The 16,681-nt window shown below is 38.1% G+C and overlaps 1 protein-coding gene across 1 annotated transcript; it reads right to left on the minus strand.

The window, feature by feature from the left end:
* Positions 1 to 953: 953 nt before the first annotated feature.
* Positions 954 to 13,887, minus strand: LOC132859446 (E3 ubiquitin-protein ligase TRIM39-like). The gene is made up of 8 exons (XM_060890192.1): positions 13,805 to 13,887; positions 13,353 to 13,463; positions 12,903 to 12,935; positions 6,627 to 7,095; positions 6,269 to 6,502; positions 6,010 to 6,172; positions 5,834 to 5,869; positions 954 to 1,501 (listed from the first exon to the last, which is right to left on the minus strand). Exons 1-8 carry the CDS (start codon positions 13,885 to 13,887, stop codon positions 954 to 956), a joined length of 1,677 nt encoding a protein of 558 aa, XP_060746175.1.
* Positions 13,888 to 16,681: the final 2,794 nt, after the last annotated feature.

The raw sequence follows: 16,681 nt of genomic DNA on the forward strand, positions 1-16,681 counted from the left end.
TGAAAAAGAGCTCAGGTTAGTCACCCCATAATAGCCACTAACGCTAGGGGCGCTACACACTAAAATCTAAGTATATATGATATAACCTCATTTGAGTATATGGCATTTAAGGTGTTTGGTCCAACATCACTCCTTATAATACTAATCTATTAACCACCTTAATGAACTGCTTGGACGACATATTCACCTGTAAAACCACTTGATGACTTCATGTAGACATTAATTCTGCTAAATCCAAGGAATTTCTGTCAATACTGGAAAACTTTAACTTATGTGTAACCCAGGGTTACTATAAATAGAGATAAGTAGAGCTAGGGGGGGTTTAAAGGAATAAATTAATAATTAATAAAAAATCATTTTTGTTATATAGAACATTCGAATGGAGTTTTTTTTTAACTTATTGATGTGAATATGAGAATGGTGATGTTTTTCCTTTCTTTCTTTTTATTTCATGTTGTAAGAACGCAATGTTTCTTTAAATTAATAGTCGAGGGTTCAACAAATCAGTGTTTTAACGTGGATTCGACAACAACACTAAACAGATACCAGCTTGTGTCCTTTGATGGCGAGACACCCAGAGAATTACTACAACAAGGACAAAGTGAGTTGACAAACTTTTTTCTCCTCAAGACACATTTCTTTACTTATTTTTTGGTCAACAGGACTTTAGGTGAACATTCAGCTAACCTCACTGCACTGGGTCACTTTCTGTAGGAACTGATATTGGAAAAGTGAAGTGACTTTAATCATCTCAGAACTGTTTATACATTTAATTGAATTTGAATTATTATTGATATATTGTTGTTTAATTGTTGTTCTGCATACTGCTGTATTTTTATTTTTAATAGGTACAGCATTTTAAAATGATATATGTGTTTCTAAAATCTAACCAAAAAAGTAAACAAATTCTTTTTACTCTTACCATCTGATGATCAAATTTGTTAGGTTTAAATTTATTCAGTCTTAAATACAGGAGAGATGATCAGTGGTGCTGAATTTTTACCTCTTTTTCTTAAACCAGGACTGAAGTATGGATAGAGTTTCTCAGTGAAAGTCTGACCAGTGAAAGAGTAGATATGAAATCTGGACTTCACATCATAAAAGGAGACCAGACCCTCCTCATAGTCCACAAACACCCCCACAACCTCCACCTTCTCTCTCAGTCTGAGGGAGACATAGGGACCTTCACAAGCCTCATACTGATTCTCATTCCTCAGTAACACAGTCCAGAATCCATTCTGAGGAGTCAGTGTAATCTTCCCCTTCCTGTTAATGTTCTCTCTCGCGACTCCTAATGTCCAGCCAGTTTTCCCTCTGACCTGCACCTCATAATAAAATCTCCCTGAGGAGAAACCCTGCTTTCCCTGAACACAGATATACCGATACAACCTCTGTGGTGTATCAGGGAGATTCTGTCTTTTGTCTCCATGTGTCACTTGTTTTCCATCGGCAGACAGGATGAGTTCAGGATGAGCTGCATCAGGATCCAGAGTCACATCCACTGAGAGAAACACAGTGTGTGATATGAGTAAACATGTAAAAAATATTACATCATCATCCAGTGGATCATATTCATTATTGATTTATAAAAGAATTTGTAGAAGATTTTTTAAATTTTATTTCATTAAAATTTCAAAAATACAGTTTATAATAGGAGTCTGTTACAGATACGAAATATAAAAAAGTTCCTTCTGAAATTTTAGTGATTAATTTGTGTTTGTAATTTTTGTTTTTCAGGAAATACACAGAAAGAGTCACAGAACATGAGAGAAAAACATTTGAGGTAAAAAATGTGTCTCTAGTGATAAATATCTGGTAGGTTTTACATTTAGAAATAAAACATGGGACTCAAGTGATTGAGAGAAACTGTGTGTTTTTATAGTCGTTTTAAACTGTATGATTATAAATCTTTCAGCCTTCTTTGTCCAGCAAAACAACAACATTCCCCTCTGATAGACAAAGAGTTTTATACTCATCACTTTTCCACATACACGGTGTAACAAATCATTCAGAATCATTCATTATTTCCACACAATGTTTTACTAACATCTAGAATCTTTCATTTCTACAAGTGAAGCTGAATTCAATCCAATCATAAAGCTGAACAGTGAAGGGGAAAGAACAGGGATTTACTCCAAGTTGTGGAATTTGGACTCAAACCTTTGGGGGTTTATTTAATGTCAGGACACAAAACAGTTATTTTGAAAATCTGAATTATAAAATATGAATCTCTGAACATCTAAAAAATGTAAATTAAATGTTAAATCTAAATTTTAACTCCTGCACATGGATTCACATAACTTCTCATTACATAAGAGCATTTTGATATGGAAAGTAAAATTAAAAGTATCTAGTGTAACGTTTACTTCCAGTTAGCTGTCATCAACAATAATGTCTCTGCACTAGAGCTTCTACCAGTTACTTTATAAAAAAATAATTTCTCCTGTCTTTATGTGACTCATACTATTTAAGGTTTTACAAATCATCACGTTTAATAAATAGATTTGGTGTGAATGAATTTGCTTCCAGACATTTTTTACATTAAAATAAATTAATTGAAATAAAATTAGATACAAGCGATACCGGGGTCAAGCCGATCAGATGCGCTCAGAACATGTCGCTGATGAACCATACCAAGTTTCGTAGCGATATGGCATTGCATTGGTAAAATACCGAACTTAACGTGAAAATTCAAAATGTGTGTGTGTAAGTGTGTGTAGGTGTGAGTGTTTGTGTAAGTGTGTGTGTAAGTGTGAGAGTGTGTGAGTGAGTGAATGTGTGTGTGTAAGTGTGAGTGTGTAAGTGTGAGTGTGTGTAAGTGTGTGTATGTGTGTGTGTGTAAGTGTGTGTGAGTGAGTGTGTAACTGTGAGTGTGTGTATGTGAGTGTGCGAGTGTGAGTAAGTGTGCGAGTGTGAATGAGTGTGTGTGTGTGTGTGTGTAAATGTGTGTGTGTGTGTGTTCCTCGTATGTGAAAACATACTTTGCAATAAAGTGTGTGTGTGAGTGTGTCTGTGTGAGTGTGCATGTGTGTGTGTGTCTGTGTGTGTGTGTGTGTGTGTGTGTGTGTGTGTGTGTGTGTGTGTGTAAATGTGTGTGTATGTGAATATGTGTGTGAGTAAGTGAGTGTACGAGTGTGGAAACTTGGTATGTTTCATCAGCGACATGTTCTGAGCGCATCTGATCAGCTTGACCCCGTGTGTGTGTGTGTGTGTGTGAGTGTGTGTGTGTGTGTGTCTCTGTGTGTTTGTGTGCATGTCTGTGTGTCTGTGTGTGTGTGAGAGTGTGTGTGAGTGTGTGTGTGAGTGTGAGTGTGTGAGTGTGTGTGTCTGTGTGTGTATGTGTGTCAATGTGTGTGTCAGTGTGTGTGTGTGTTCCTCGTATGTGAAAACATACTTGACAATAAAGTGTGTGCGTGTGTGTGTGTGTGTGTGAGTGTGTGTGTGTGTGAGTGTGTCTGTGTGAGTGTGTCTGTGTGAGTGTGTGTGTGTGTGTGTGAGAGAGAGTGTGTGTGCGAGTGTGTGTGTGTGTGTGTGAGAGAGTGTGTGTGTGTAAATGTGTGTGTATGTGAGTGTGTGTGTGAGTATGTGAGTGTGCGAGTGTGTGTGTAAATGTGTGTAAGTGTGTGTGTTCCTCGTCTGTGTGAGTGTGTGTGTCTGTGTGAGTGTGAGTGTCTGTGTGTGTCTGTGTGAGTGTCTGTGTGTGTGTGTGAGAGGGTGTGTGTGTGTGTGAATGTGATTGTAACAATTGTAAATTGTTAATTTGTTTTGGGATTTGTTAATGTGTTTTCGGATTTGTTAATGTGTTTTCGGATTTGTTAATGTGTTTTGGGATTTGTTAATTTGTTTTCGGATTTGTTAATGTGTTTTCGGATTTGTTAATGTGTTTTCGGATTTGTTAATGTGTTTTGGGATTTGTTAATTTGTTTTCGGATTTGTTAATGTGTTTTCGGATTTGTTCATTTGTTTTGCACTTCCCGGCCACCGTACAGGGTCCTTACAGGGCCCCAAAACGTTCGGACTGTGAGGAGCCAGTTTTACTAAAATGTCAATAACTCAAGAACTAAATGAGGTATCAACACCAAACTTGGGACACATGTGAAAGAGGTCAAACTGTGGTCACAGTTCAAAAACCGTGGCGATTGGCCACTTGTTGGCGCTATAACGGAAAAATCACTAAAAACAGCCATTTTTAATGGCTTCGCGCTTGAACCCTAATAATAAAAATCAGAACGAATACAATAGGGTTCCGCGCTTCGCGCTTGAACCCTAATAAGAAAACTAACGATAACAATAGGGGTCTATGCCCCTTCGGGGCTTGACCCCTAATTATACAGAGCATAAGTCCAAATGAAGGCAGTCTGTAACTGATTAAAACATATACAGTAAACATCATTTATTTATTTATTTATTTATTTATTTATTTGTTTGTTTGTTTGTTTGTTATTTGGTGTTATTTCTTTGGGGCAGTGGTACTTAAAGTGGTTAAGTCTCTGTGTTGATGAGCAGAGGATTGGGGTTAAAGCTGCCCCTGCTGGGCCCCTGAGCGAAAGGCCCTCTGCTCCAGAGGTGCTGCTTCTTCTTATAGTGAGATTTGAACATTTTACTATGTATATGATGAAGACAGAGGAGAATCTACACCCCTGGTTTCTGCCCCTGGGACACCAGTGGATTTTCCTAGAGTCTGTACTTCTGAACTTACTGTAGCTTGTTCAAATACATAATGCCTTGTTTCTGTGTTTTGTGAGAATAAAATGATCCATATGAATTCAGTGAAATGTTGATGAGCTTGACATGTATTGTGTTACCTGATAGCATACTGAATAATCACATTTTAAATGTTTCCTCTCAAGTTTGTTAGTTATTTGTTTGTTTTGTAGAGTTTTACACTAAAAGGTAGACGTCTGGGTAAATGATGAAGATTGAAGAAATCATAACTCACACCACCATAAGCAGATATACTCATTCACACACACACACACACACACACACACACACACACACACACACACACATTTCCAAACTCTCTCTCTCTCTCTGTCATTAGTGAGAACATATGGAGATTTTCCTGATTCTGATGAAAAATATAAAATATTTTCCTTTTGCATCTTTACTTTAGTGATATATTTGTGTTTGTGATTTTTATCACTCAGGAAAGACAGAAAGAGACACAGAACATAAGAGAAACACATTTAAAGAAAAATCTTGATACAGATGGACAAAATAGTTCAGTAATTGTCTCTATACAGTAAACTGTGTCTGTAGTTTAGGTCTGAAAAACACAGGCCTGAATTTCTACATGTTTTCTTTAACTGGTACAAAAAAATATTTTATCAAAGACACTTGTTTAGGGTGTCAGTTAGTGTTAGTGTAAAAAATATATTTTTGTAGAATACATTCATGACTTTTATGTTCAAGTTTATCTGTAAATGACAGAAACACTGTATGGTGTAAAAACTCTTTTCTAACTGCATGACTTTGAAACTCTCACCTTTTGGACAGCATAAAGATTACATTTACCACTGATAGTCAAAGAAATCCATCTTTTATCATGCAGTTCAAAAGGTATAAAATTAATCTCTGTACAAATATACATCTGTTCCTGCATTATTTTATTAGTGAAATGTAAGAAGATGATCAGTGTTTCTAAAGTAGAAAAGGGTTTAAGGGCTTTAGTGCATGACAGTAATAAGGAGCTATAGTGAGGAGGATAATGAGACACTTAATACTCCTTTTATCTGGAGAGATCTACAGATGAAAATAAGTCTGCTGATGCAGTGGTGTAATGCTGATATGTACATTTTAATATGAGAGGAAATCAGAAAGCTCACTGTACCTGCATACTGCTGAATCCTCTTCAGTTCTGTGGAAACTAATTACAACAAAACATCACTGTCATTAGATTTCAGATCAGTTATTGGTATTTAATATTTAGATTTTGCAAAACATCTACTTTAGTCTATTATTAGAGACTTTTTTTTATCAAATCTAAAGTACAAAATAATTTCTCACCTGTTTTCTTTAACTTGTCATTGAGTGATTTAGTGAGTTTCACATTCAGAGACTGCTGAAGCTGAGACAGAGCTGTCCTCACAGTGTCCACACTCACATCAGTGTTAATGCTGATCTCAGTCCAGTTCTTGGTGTGTGGAGGGCTGCACATGGAGGAGTAAATCTACAGTAGAGCAGGAGAGAGGAGAAATCCCTCAGCATGGTTAGTGTTGTTCTGTGATGTTCTGCATTGTCAGTGAGCAGAGAGAGGAACACTGACCTGTAGGAGGTGGAGATGCTCCTCAGTGTGTGAGAGCCGCTCCAGCTCAGTGTCTCTCCTCTTTAGCACACTGATTTCCTGCTCCAGCTCTTTAATGAGTCCTTCAGCCTTCCTCTCTGCTGCTTTCTGCTTCTCCTCCATCATCTCCGGCAGCTCAGCCTGACTTCTCTCAATGGAGCGAATCAGAGCAATGAAGACTTCAACACTGTCTGCTTTCTCTTTCTCTGTGCTTCTCTAAAGGAGGAACACATTTTCACTTCCATCAGATAACACTGATAGTGAACTTTGTTCATTTCTACAAATAAGAATAAAACTACTGAATCTATCAGATATTAACTCATGTCATGTTTGTACACACTTTGCTTTGTTCTACTGAGTGTTTGATCTCTTTTATCTTCTTCAGTCGGTCCTGAACTCTCTCATGTTTCTGGCATATGTTGGCCTCCAGGTTCTCCACAGGGTTTATTAGTTTGTGTTTCTTAAGTTTTGGAACATGATAATGTGGCTCTAAATGAATTTTACAGAAACTCAGTCCACAATCCAGACAGGATTTTAGGGCCTTCAGCTTCTCTCCACTGCAGGCATCACAAAGAACCTCAGGTGCCTTCTTGAAGTGATCTGCAACCTCTCTCAGTGTTGTATTAATCTTCAGTTTAGGTCTCTTGGTGAAGTTCTTGTTACATAATGGACAGTGACAGTGTTGACTCTTGTCCCAGCACTGTGTAAGGCAGCTCTTACAGAGGTTGTGTCCACATGGAGTGGTGACTGGATCAGTGAACACATCCACACAGATCGGACACAGCAGCAGATCTTTAGACAGGAGACTCCTGGAGTCATGAGAAACTAGAAAAGAAAATGTTACACATTGTTGATAAATGGTGTAAATAGATTAAACTGCATCTGTAGTTTAGGTGTGAAAATCACAGACCAGAATGTCTACAAGTTTTCCTAAACTGTGTAAAGGCACTTGTTGGGGGTGTCAGTTACTGTTAGTGTAAAAATGTTATTTTTGTAGAATAGATTTATGAATATTTCAGTGAAAAATGGTTGCCATCTGACATCACTGACTGAACATCAGCTCTGTTTGGATGATGAGAGGATGCAGAGTTTATTTAAACAGCATTGTCCTGCTAGTTGTGTGTGGGTGGTTGGGTGGGTGCTGGTGAGGTTAGTTGTGTGAGAGAGTGAGCTGTTTTTGGGAGGTGCTTTAAATCTCTCCCAGAAGTTTGTATTTACTGTTTAGTGATTGTACTTTGATTGAGTTTGTTTGATATTTTGTTATTCTTTCTGTTGTTGGAATTGACATCTCTGTAACAGGAAGTTTTTCTTTTGGTTGTAAGTTAATATTTGTTACAGTTTTTCATTCTTTATTTGTTCAGTTCTATTGTTAATTTGGAGAGGGGTTAGTAGAGAAGGGGTGCCATTTCTTTTGGATCTTGTTTTCTCCTGTTTATGTTAGTAATGGAGTTAGTGTATTGTGTTGTAATCTTTGTTTTTTATTTTCTTTTGTAGCTTATTTAGTTTCTCCCTAAATGAGTTAGATGGGTTCTGCTTATTGTTTTGTCCTGATCCCCCTCTTGAATTCTTCAAACCCTCCTGCACTTCATGTTTGGGAATAAATGAGCTTTGTTCATTTTGACTTGGTTGTATAGTGACATTCTTTTTTGTGACAGGATTGGGGTTGAGTTGTAAATGTAAAGTTGTAAAGTTGAGTTGGGAATGTAACGAAGTGTCACTGCCGAGCGCCAACAATAACACATTTTTACTCAACAAAGTGACACATTTTTCAGCCTGTAGTTTCATGTTAATGTTCATTTACAGATTCCTAGATTATTAATCTTTTATAAGTATTAGACTTTTAGACATCAATGTGTATTTAAAATGTTGTGTTCTACATTGTTTGGTGTTACGTTATACATTTTGAAGTTATTTAGTGTTGCAAGGTTTTGTTTAATGAAGTTTGTAATAATCATTATCAATATTCAAGATGAATATTACATATAACACATTATTGTGATGTAATATTTTACTATGAAAGCTGTCTGACCTTCTGTGCACGTGACTAGAAGTTCTTTGTGACTATAAATTGTTATTACCAGAGAGAATTTGTGTACAATATTATAGGGTTCAGGAGCTGGAGACGTGATGGTGAAACTCAGGCTCATAAACAACTTAGGAAGACCTTGGTAAGATCCTGATCAGTAGATGATCGAGCGTTGTGCATCTAGCCAATGATTGCTGATGTTTTCCTTTCTTCTGTTGTCTGCCTATAAATCATTCCTATATACTGTAACCTCAGTGTAATAAATGTTCTAGGCCCTTCCTCTCTCATGATAAACGAGGAGAGCTGGGTCCTGCTGTGCAGCAGCACAAATACATTGTGAACCTTTTTACTCATGCTCGTTCTGAACAATGTGCTATTTTTATTTTCTCAAAAACTTCCACAACAATAATCAGTCACAGATTTTGCTAAATATATTATTTGGTAACTATTTTACATCTTTCTTTAACAGTTTCTATGTATTTGTTATTATTTGTATATTTTATGTTTAGTTTCTACAGACATTTAACTCAGTTACATAGAGACTTTTTCATGATGCTTATTTTCAAGGTTTTGTTTTTTTTAGTCATCATTTAAATTTGAATCAATCACCCTGATTACCAACTCACCATAATTATATTCCCCGCTTCATATCTACAAGTACTGCATTATCAGAACTGTCAGTCATCACATTATCTGTGTATGTTACACACACTACTGCTGCTGCTGCATATTGTTATTAGCTCTACCATGCACTTCTCCCACTTTATGTACATAACTGACCAGTCACATATTCTGTATTATATTTAATACTCATACTGTCTATATTGTATCACATTGTCTGCATTTTCTTGTACAGTCTGTATTGTCCTGTCTTGTGTAGTATAATGTTATGTCTGTACTTTTGAGAGCCACAAACAGCTGGAACCAAGTTCCCTGTGTGTGTCAACACCCTTGGCCAATAAACCTGATTCTGATTCTGATTCATTTTTCTGCCTTTCAGTGTCAGTGAAATAAATTAATATCCACATATTAAAATAGCAAACAAAACATTTCACTTTTATATATCTATGCAAATAAATACAAACTATAAAGAAAATAAATAAAACAATAATAAATAATATAATTCTAATGAGGTCTTATTTATTTTTTACATTTCATTAAATATTCTTTATTGAATTACATATTGAATTTATAAATAATAAAGTAATATAAATCCTCCATAGTTACAGGATCAGTGTAAATAAATGTCTTTCTAAGATGTTTGTGTATTATAACACAACTCTTATACTTGTTACATAAGGTAGTTAAGACAATTAAGCCATTCACTGAGATCATTTTTATAACAATATAGATTATAATAGTGACAGTACTTCATTAAAACATACAGAAAACTAATCATGCATAAACTGTATAACTTACATAATTCTGGTTCTTCCATGTTCCTCCTTTTTCTGCCTTCTGTTTGTGATGAAGATTCAGCCATTTACTTTCTCCTGTGTTTTTAACCTTTACAGTAAGAAATCAAATCATTCAGTCCACACATGTAACAGTATGAGGTTTTACTGATTAGTCTGTTTAACTCACTTATGTCTGTCTGCAGTGTTAAACCTAATCTACTGTCCTGTCCTGTGTAGTATAATGTTATGTTAAAGTTCCTTGTGTGTGTCAACACCCTTGGCCACTAAACCTGATTCTGATTCTGATACTGATTCGTTTTTCTGCCTTTCAGTGTCAGTGAAATTAATTAATATACAAATATTAAAATAGCAAACAAAACACTTGTATATATCTATGCAAATAAATACAAATTATAAAGTGTAGCTGACCCCATCCTAATGACGAGCAAAACTTTACCTAAACTAAAACTTTGATGGTCTTAATGAAGTTTTATTGAGCCTTGATAACTCCAACAGATCACAGTAAGAGCTTATGCCCTTTAGGGGGGTGTTAACAAAAATATAAAACTTTAGAGCTGAGAACCATAGTGCTGTGATGCTTTTCACAACCGTGAAAAAACCGTGACTGCAATGGGTGCTGCCGCTTTTCAAAATAAGAGTCCCGCATTTATATCAAAATTGAACAACATCCAAAAACTCAATATATGCCAAAATGTTATTTAAACAAATTAAATTTATAATAAAGAAAATATTCAAATACGTCTGATACACTCCCACCAAATTATAAATGTCTCTTAAACATGAATAATTTCCATTTATGTTTCTTTAACCTTTGTGTGTTTGAAGAAATATAAAGTCTACATGTAAATCAGTTCATTCTGATTCTAATAGCAAAACCAACTTTTGAGCTGGCCTTTCTACCATTGATATCTTATTTATCCGTTCTCCTTTCTTGGACAATTTCCTGTCACCAAGTATTAATTCAATCCAATCTGTGAATATGTGGCCAACTTTACTTAAGACGCCGAGGCGCTTTTTTCCTTCTCGATAGGTGACTAACGTTGGTTTTGCTTTGTTACACAGAACTAATATATGCCTTTGTCCTTTGAATGATTATGCTTGTGTGTCATTTTTGCTTGTTTGTTTATCTGCAATCGTATTGTTCTTCCCTTCAGCTATGATAAAGACACATTTCTTTCCGTTAGTTGTCTGGGTTACGTATGTATGTGTGGGCGGAGCTATCGATACACGGGTGGGACCCATTTGGGTTAGAGGCGTGTTTGTTTTGGTGATTTTAAATGTCAAATGTCAGGAGACCCTTGGCCTGTTTCAGAAAGGAGGTTAAGTGAAAACTCTATGTTAACCCTGAAATGAGGGAAACTCTGGCTTTTCCGTTTCAGAAAGGGAGGTATGTTAAAGCCGAGAAAGCAGGTTAAGTCAAGTCCGTTTCTGAAAAAGAGGTAACTTATACTCAGTTACCATAGTAACTTACTCTGTGAACCTAACCTGGGGCCTATTGCACAAAACTAGGATAAGGGATTAAGCCCGGGATATCTTGGTGATCCTGGCTCAATTTATCCGTGATCCGGTTGCACTAAAGCTTGATTAGGGGGCAGTAGGATGTTATGGTATAAATTACCATGGAGATTTATTCTGTGGAGCTAGCCTGCTCCAGACCAGGCTAAGTTCTAGGATCTATTTAATCTCATCCCTTATATCAGTCAGCAGTCACCACAAACGGAAAACAATAGTTATTCCACTGCCCACTATACATTGTTATCACATATAACTAGACCCACTGTCATTATTTAAACGTTTGTGATCATTAATTTCAATCATTTTGGATAAATGATGATTTTTAGATGATGTTGCTATCATTAGATAATTTACAGTTTCCCATAGACTATAAGGCTATATATAAAATGCTAGGGCCACAGAGGAAAAAAAAGAATATTCACAGACTTTGAGAATGAAGTCTTTTAATAATATTGTAACCCGTTGTTTTAGAGGAAGACGGTTGTTAAAATGACAGCTGTGGGGCATTTCGTGGAATTGTTCTTCAGTATGGTTTCACAAACAAGGACATACTTAATATTTTGGCACATCAGCATCACATTGTCATAAGTATCAGGACTGTAAAAAGAATATGCATCTTTTCTGCAGAAAGAACCAGCCTCATAAATTTATGACTTTTTCCTTCTTCCTCAGTGGTGCTCTAATACGCTTTCATATAAAATACACATTCCATATAAATATAAAAACACAAAGTGTAACATTATGTTCCTTTATTGAATAAGTATAAAACAAAGCAGGTAAACCATCAGCTCCTTTCGAAACTGAAGTCACATACAGTAGTGACTCTACAACTGTGGTCCCCAACCTTTTTATCGCAGCGGACCGGGCAACATTCGATAATTCTACCGCGGCCCGCTGAGTGGGGGACGTTGATTATTTATATTTTAGATTGTTTTGATTTAATAATTTTAATTTAATTGTATTTAAACATGCCATTAAAATAACATACAGTTGCACCAAAAAATTAATATAAAGTGATAAAACATTTTAACTCACTAGAACGCTAAATCAATGAGAACCCTGAGCTTGTTTCTTTGCAACGAGACGGTTCCATCTGGGGGTAATAGGAGACAATGACACCCGAAGTGTGTTGCTTATGTCCAGTTTATTCCGTTGTTTTGTTTTGGTTGCTGTCACTGCAGAAAACCCAGCTTCACACAGATAGGATGTTGGAAATGACAATAGGGATTTAAGTGATTTAAGTTCCTTTCCCAAGGAAACTTTCTAACGATGTCTGTTTCGTACTCATTTTTGCTAATTTGTGGGTTAAATTTGAGCAAACACAATATACACGTACAGTACACTAAGCACTGTTAAACATGAGAAAGTACCGGTGAACAGAGAGAAGAGCGATACACACCTTCTCTCCACCAAAGCTACAACGCCACTGCCGCTTGCAGCCGCTCAGCTCCAGACGTCACCTAAAACCGCCCTGATATCACGATATTTTGCGCATGCGCGGTATTGGTGCGGCTTTAGGTGACATCTCTCAGCTCCCGGTAAACCTCTCGTCCATGGAAAGTCGCACAAACCGAGAGAAATACGCCAGAGTAAATAAAATGGAAATAATTTCATGTTTCTTGGGCAGCCCGGTACCATTTGATCCACAGACCGGTACCGGTCCACGGCCCGGCGGTTGGGGACCACTGCTCTACAAGATGGAAAGCACAGAATCAAAGCATATTATACAACAAAAGGATAAATACACATACAGAGGTCTGTATATAACACACCCCACATGTCTTCACACTGAAATAAATGCAGGACAAATCCATACACATCAACTCAACAGACAAATGAATGGATGAAGTAGCCTTCCTGCAAGCTTGTATTACACACAGTATACAACACAAACATCATAAGAAGCCAAATAAATTTAAAAAAAAAATGGGGGCCCTCTCCTTCCTCAGGCAGGCCACATTGTGGAGGACAGCACAAGCCACAGTAATGTCACATGTTTGCTGGCACTGATTGGTGTAGCAGCAGCAGCGGATTTGGAGCTCTCACATCTTCCAAGCTTCGAGCTTGTAGCCATCCTTGAATTTTTTGGTTTTGTGTTATGCCATACGGAACTGGGGGCCACTGAACCTGCATTAACGACGACAGTGGGGGCTCGCCAATAGCCTTAGCCACCAGGTAGGCACGTATGGTTGTGTTGCAGTTAGAGTGGTTGTAGCGTCTATGGTCATAATACACAGTGTTTGAATTGTTTGCGCGTCGCATTTGTTTGCTAGGCTGAGTATTTTTATTCAGTTACGATTTATCTTGAGTTTAACACACCCAGGAAGTGGCCTGGCCAGGCGCTGTTCACTCCGGCGCCAGGGCACCGCGGATCCTGGGGACCTCTCCCCCTCCACCACCGCTGGTCTTCGAGATCCCCACCCAGAACCGCTTTGCCCCCCTTCGGGAGACAGACCGCGACCTTACCTGTGGCGAAAGGTAAGGCTCGGACTCACTGCTTACCTGGTGCTCTTGTTTTTGTTGTCGCTGTTTCTTCATGCCGGCTCGAACGACACCAGCCTGAGGCAGTCAGAGATCCTGAAGAGGGACTTCAACACCCTGGTGGGGACGGTTCGCACCACAGCGCCCACGGCGAGGATCATCGTGTCCGGACCACTTCCAACGTACCAGCGAGGAATTGAAAGGTTCAGTAGACTTTTCGCTTTAAATGAATGGCTTCAGTCATGGTGTCAGGCTCAGAATCTACTCTTTATTGATAACTGGAATGTTTTCTGGGGGCGTCCTAGGCTGTTCCGTGCTGACGGCCTGCACCCCAGCAGAGTTGGAGCGGAGATCCTCTCGGACCACTTCTCCAGGACGCTGCACACCTTCCGATTTAAATCTAAATTTCAATAGCCATCCTTCACCTCAACACATTGACGCAAATGCACACATAGATCACCCCATAGAAACTGTGTCTGTTCCCCGAGTAGTGAGATCAAAAAGTAAATGCGTGAGAAGTTCTCGAAATATTCTTACTGTAATTAGACCAAAAAATGCCAAAGAAACAAGCAAAAACAGTTCCTAAAGTTTGGGCTTCTGAACATTAGATCACCCAAAGTACTTATTGTAAATGAAATCATCTCAGAAAATAGCCTTACCGCACACTGCCTTACCGAAACTTGGATTAAACCAAATGACTACAACCAAATGCTCTAGCAACCCCCAGGGCCCCACACCGATTTTCTTAGAGAATTCACAGACTTTCTTTCAGATCTATTGGTTAACTTTGATAAAGCATTAACAGTTATATGTTATAAATGAAGGGGGGCACGGTGGCTTAGTGGTTAGCACGTTCGCCTCACACCTCCAGGGTTGGGGGTTCGATTCCCGCCTCCGCCTTGTGTGTGTGGAGTTTGCATGTTCTCCCCGTGCCTCGGGGGTTTCCTCCAGGTACTCCGGTTTTCTCCCCCGGTCCAAAGACATGCATGGTAGGTTGATTGGCATCTCTGGAAAATTGTCCGTAGTGTGTGATTGCGTCAGTGAATGAGTGTGTGTGTGTGCCCTGCGATGGGTTGGCACTCCGTCCAGGGTGTATCCTGCCTTGATGCCCGATGACGCCTGAGATAGGCACATGCCCTTAGCGATGGTTTAAATCAGCCTTCCATTTAGGATGAGTAAGAACTGTGTTAAGTTATTCCTAATTAGGGTTGGGTATCAATAGGAATTTTCCGGTTCCGATTCCGGTTCCAGTTCTGCCTTACGATTCCCGGTTCTGATTCCGATTCCATAATAAAAGAAATGTGAAAAATAATGCACAATACTTAAACAATTCCATTTGTGTTTATTAATCACTCTTTAAATATTTTAAACAGAGCATTTCAATTCATATCAATAAATAAATCCAACATCAAATTTAACATCCAGAATTACAACTTAGCAAAACAGTTAGCAATTTTTCTGAAGAAAAATTAACATGTCTGCTTTCTCTGGGAGAAGACAAGACCTTTCCTGGCTTATTGTATCTCCAGCTGTGGAGAAAGTCCCTCTGAGAGGGTTTAAGTAAAGTTGGCTCCATATTCACAGATTCGAATTTCCCGAGTCAATAGCTCCTGACCTAAACACTCTTATTACACAAATATACTCTTATTACACACTTATTACTTAAGTAAAGTTGGCCGCATATTCACAGATTGGAGTTTCCCGAGTCAATAACTCCTGAGCTACAACACTTACTTGGGGGAAATGTGTTTTTGTATCATTTTTATGATTTTTTTTTACATATGAAAATAATTTCCCCCAAAAGTAAAACACATTTTCCCCAAATAAGTGTTGTAGTATAACTATCAGGACATCAGTGATGTGTGAGCTGGTGACAGTACAGTGTATTACAGTGAAGTTAGTGACTGTTTTTATAGTATTCGCTTTTGGGGTTTTGCACTTTGCAGACGGTCCCTTGAAATCTGTCTCTTAGGTGTTCGCACATAGAGACTTGTGTATTTTGTCCACCGCAGATTTTGAATATTTTGAGGAGAATTGTGTTGTAGCTGCCTCTCTATGTTACTACGATAGAAAAGTTATTTGTGAACTAACAGTGTTTATCTGAGGAGTTATTGGCTCGGGAAACTCCAATCTGTGAATATGCGGCCAACTTTACTTAAGTGCCTTACGTGCTGTATCTGTTTCACAATAAAAGCATTACCCTAGCAAAACAACAGGGTGCTTTTATTGTGAAGACATCATAGGACATTCAATGTGCTTACCACATGGAGACGTCTTATGTCGGTGACGATTCTCAGTCATCCAGGTCTTATCGTGTTTACCTTGGACTGTTAGCTATTCAGGTGGACTGCTTTTCCGAACAGTGCATCGCACACAGCCAGGCTGCAAAACTCGATTACAGTAAAACGAGTGCTATGTTTGTGTGAACAGGCAAATACGTTTAACCTCTGGCATTTTACGTAACGTCACCTCACCGATGGTAAAGAGGTGAAATGTAAGTTGTAATTAATTGATTTCTATTCACCAGAGACAGAGCACTTGAAATAATGTAAACATTTGTCAACTTCAGAAAAAGTATCCACATACATTAACTCTCTCCTTTGTGTCTCCACCTGAGAGTGTGTGTGTGTGTGTGGCTGACGGAGGAACCCCCACCCTCTGGCAAACACAGGTCGAGACAGAGTAGTATAAGCACTGGCCTTAAACAGTACCACGGGTAACCCCCGAAAAATGTTACCGTATGAAATACTAATATAATACACGTAGCACAAGTACATGACCTGACAGCATTGTTCTTAAGGTTACACGCCAAGATGAGCCCCGTAGCCCACAAGCATGCTGCTAGCATGTCACAAGTATTTATATTGTATTTTCACCACATAACTATTCATTTTTGATATCTTTGGCCTGTGTCACTGAAATGTAGCTAATATACAGTTTGATTTAGCAGTTTTG

The sequence above is a fragment of the Tachysurus vachellii genome, chromosome 16 (assembly GCF_030014155.1).
Source record: "Tachysurus vachellii isolate PV-2020 chromosome 16, HZAU_Pvac_v1, whole genome shotgun sequence".
In the NCBI taxonomy this organism is placed as follows: domain Eukaryota; kingdom Metazoa; phylum Chordata; class Actinopteri; order Siluriformes; family Bagridae; genus Tachysurus; species Tachysurus vachellii.

Excerpts from the sequence above, each read along its gene's own strand:
- LOC132859446 (XM_060890192.1), bottom strand. The coding sequence starts at position 13,887 with ATGATCCTCGCCGTGGGCGCTGTGGTGCGAACCGTCCCCACCAGGGTG. Across the intron at positions 12,936-13,352 it reads GTTCAGTGGCCCCCAGTTCC|AGCAGTGGTCCCCAACCGCC; the intron begins GTATGGCATAAC and ends TCCATCTTGTAG. Across the intron at positions 6,173-6,268 it reads AGCATCTCCACCTCCTACAG|ATTTACTCCTCCATGTGCAG; the intron begins GTCAGTGTTCCT and ends GCTCTACTGTAG.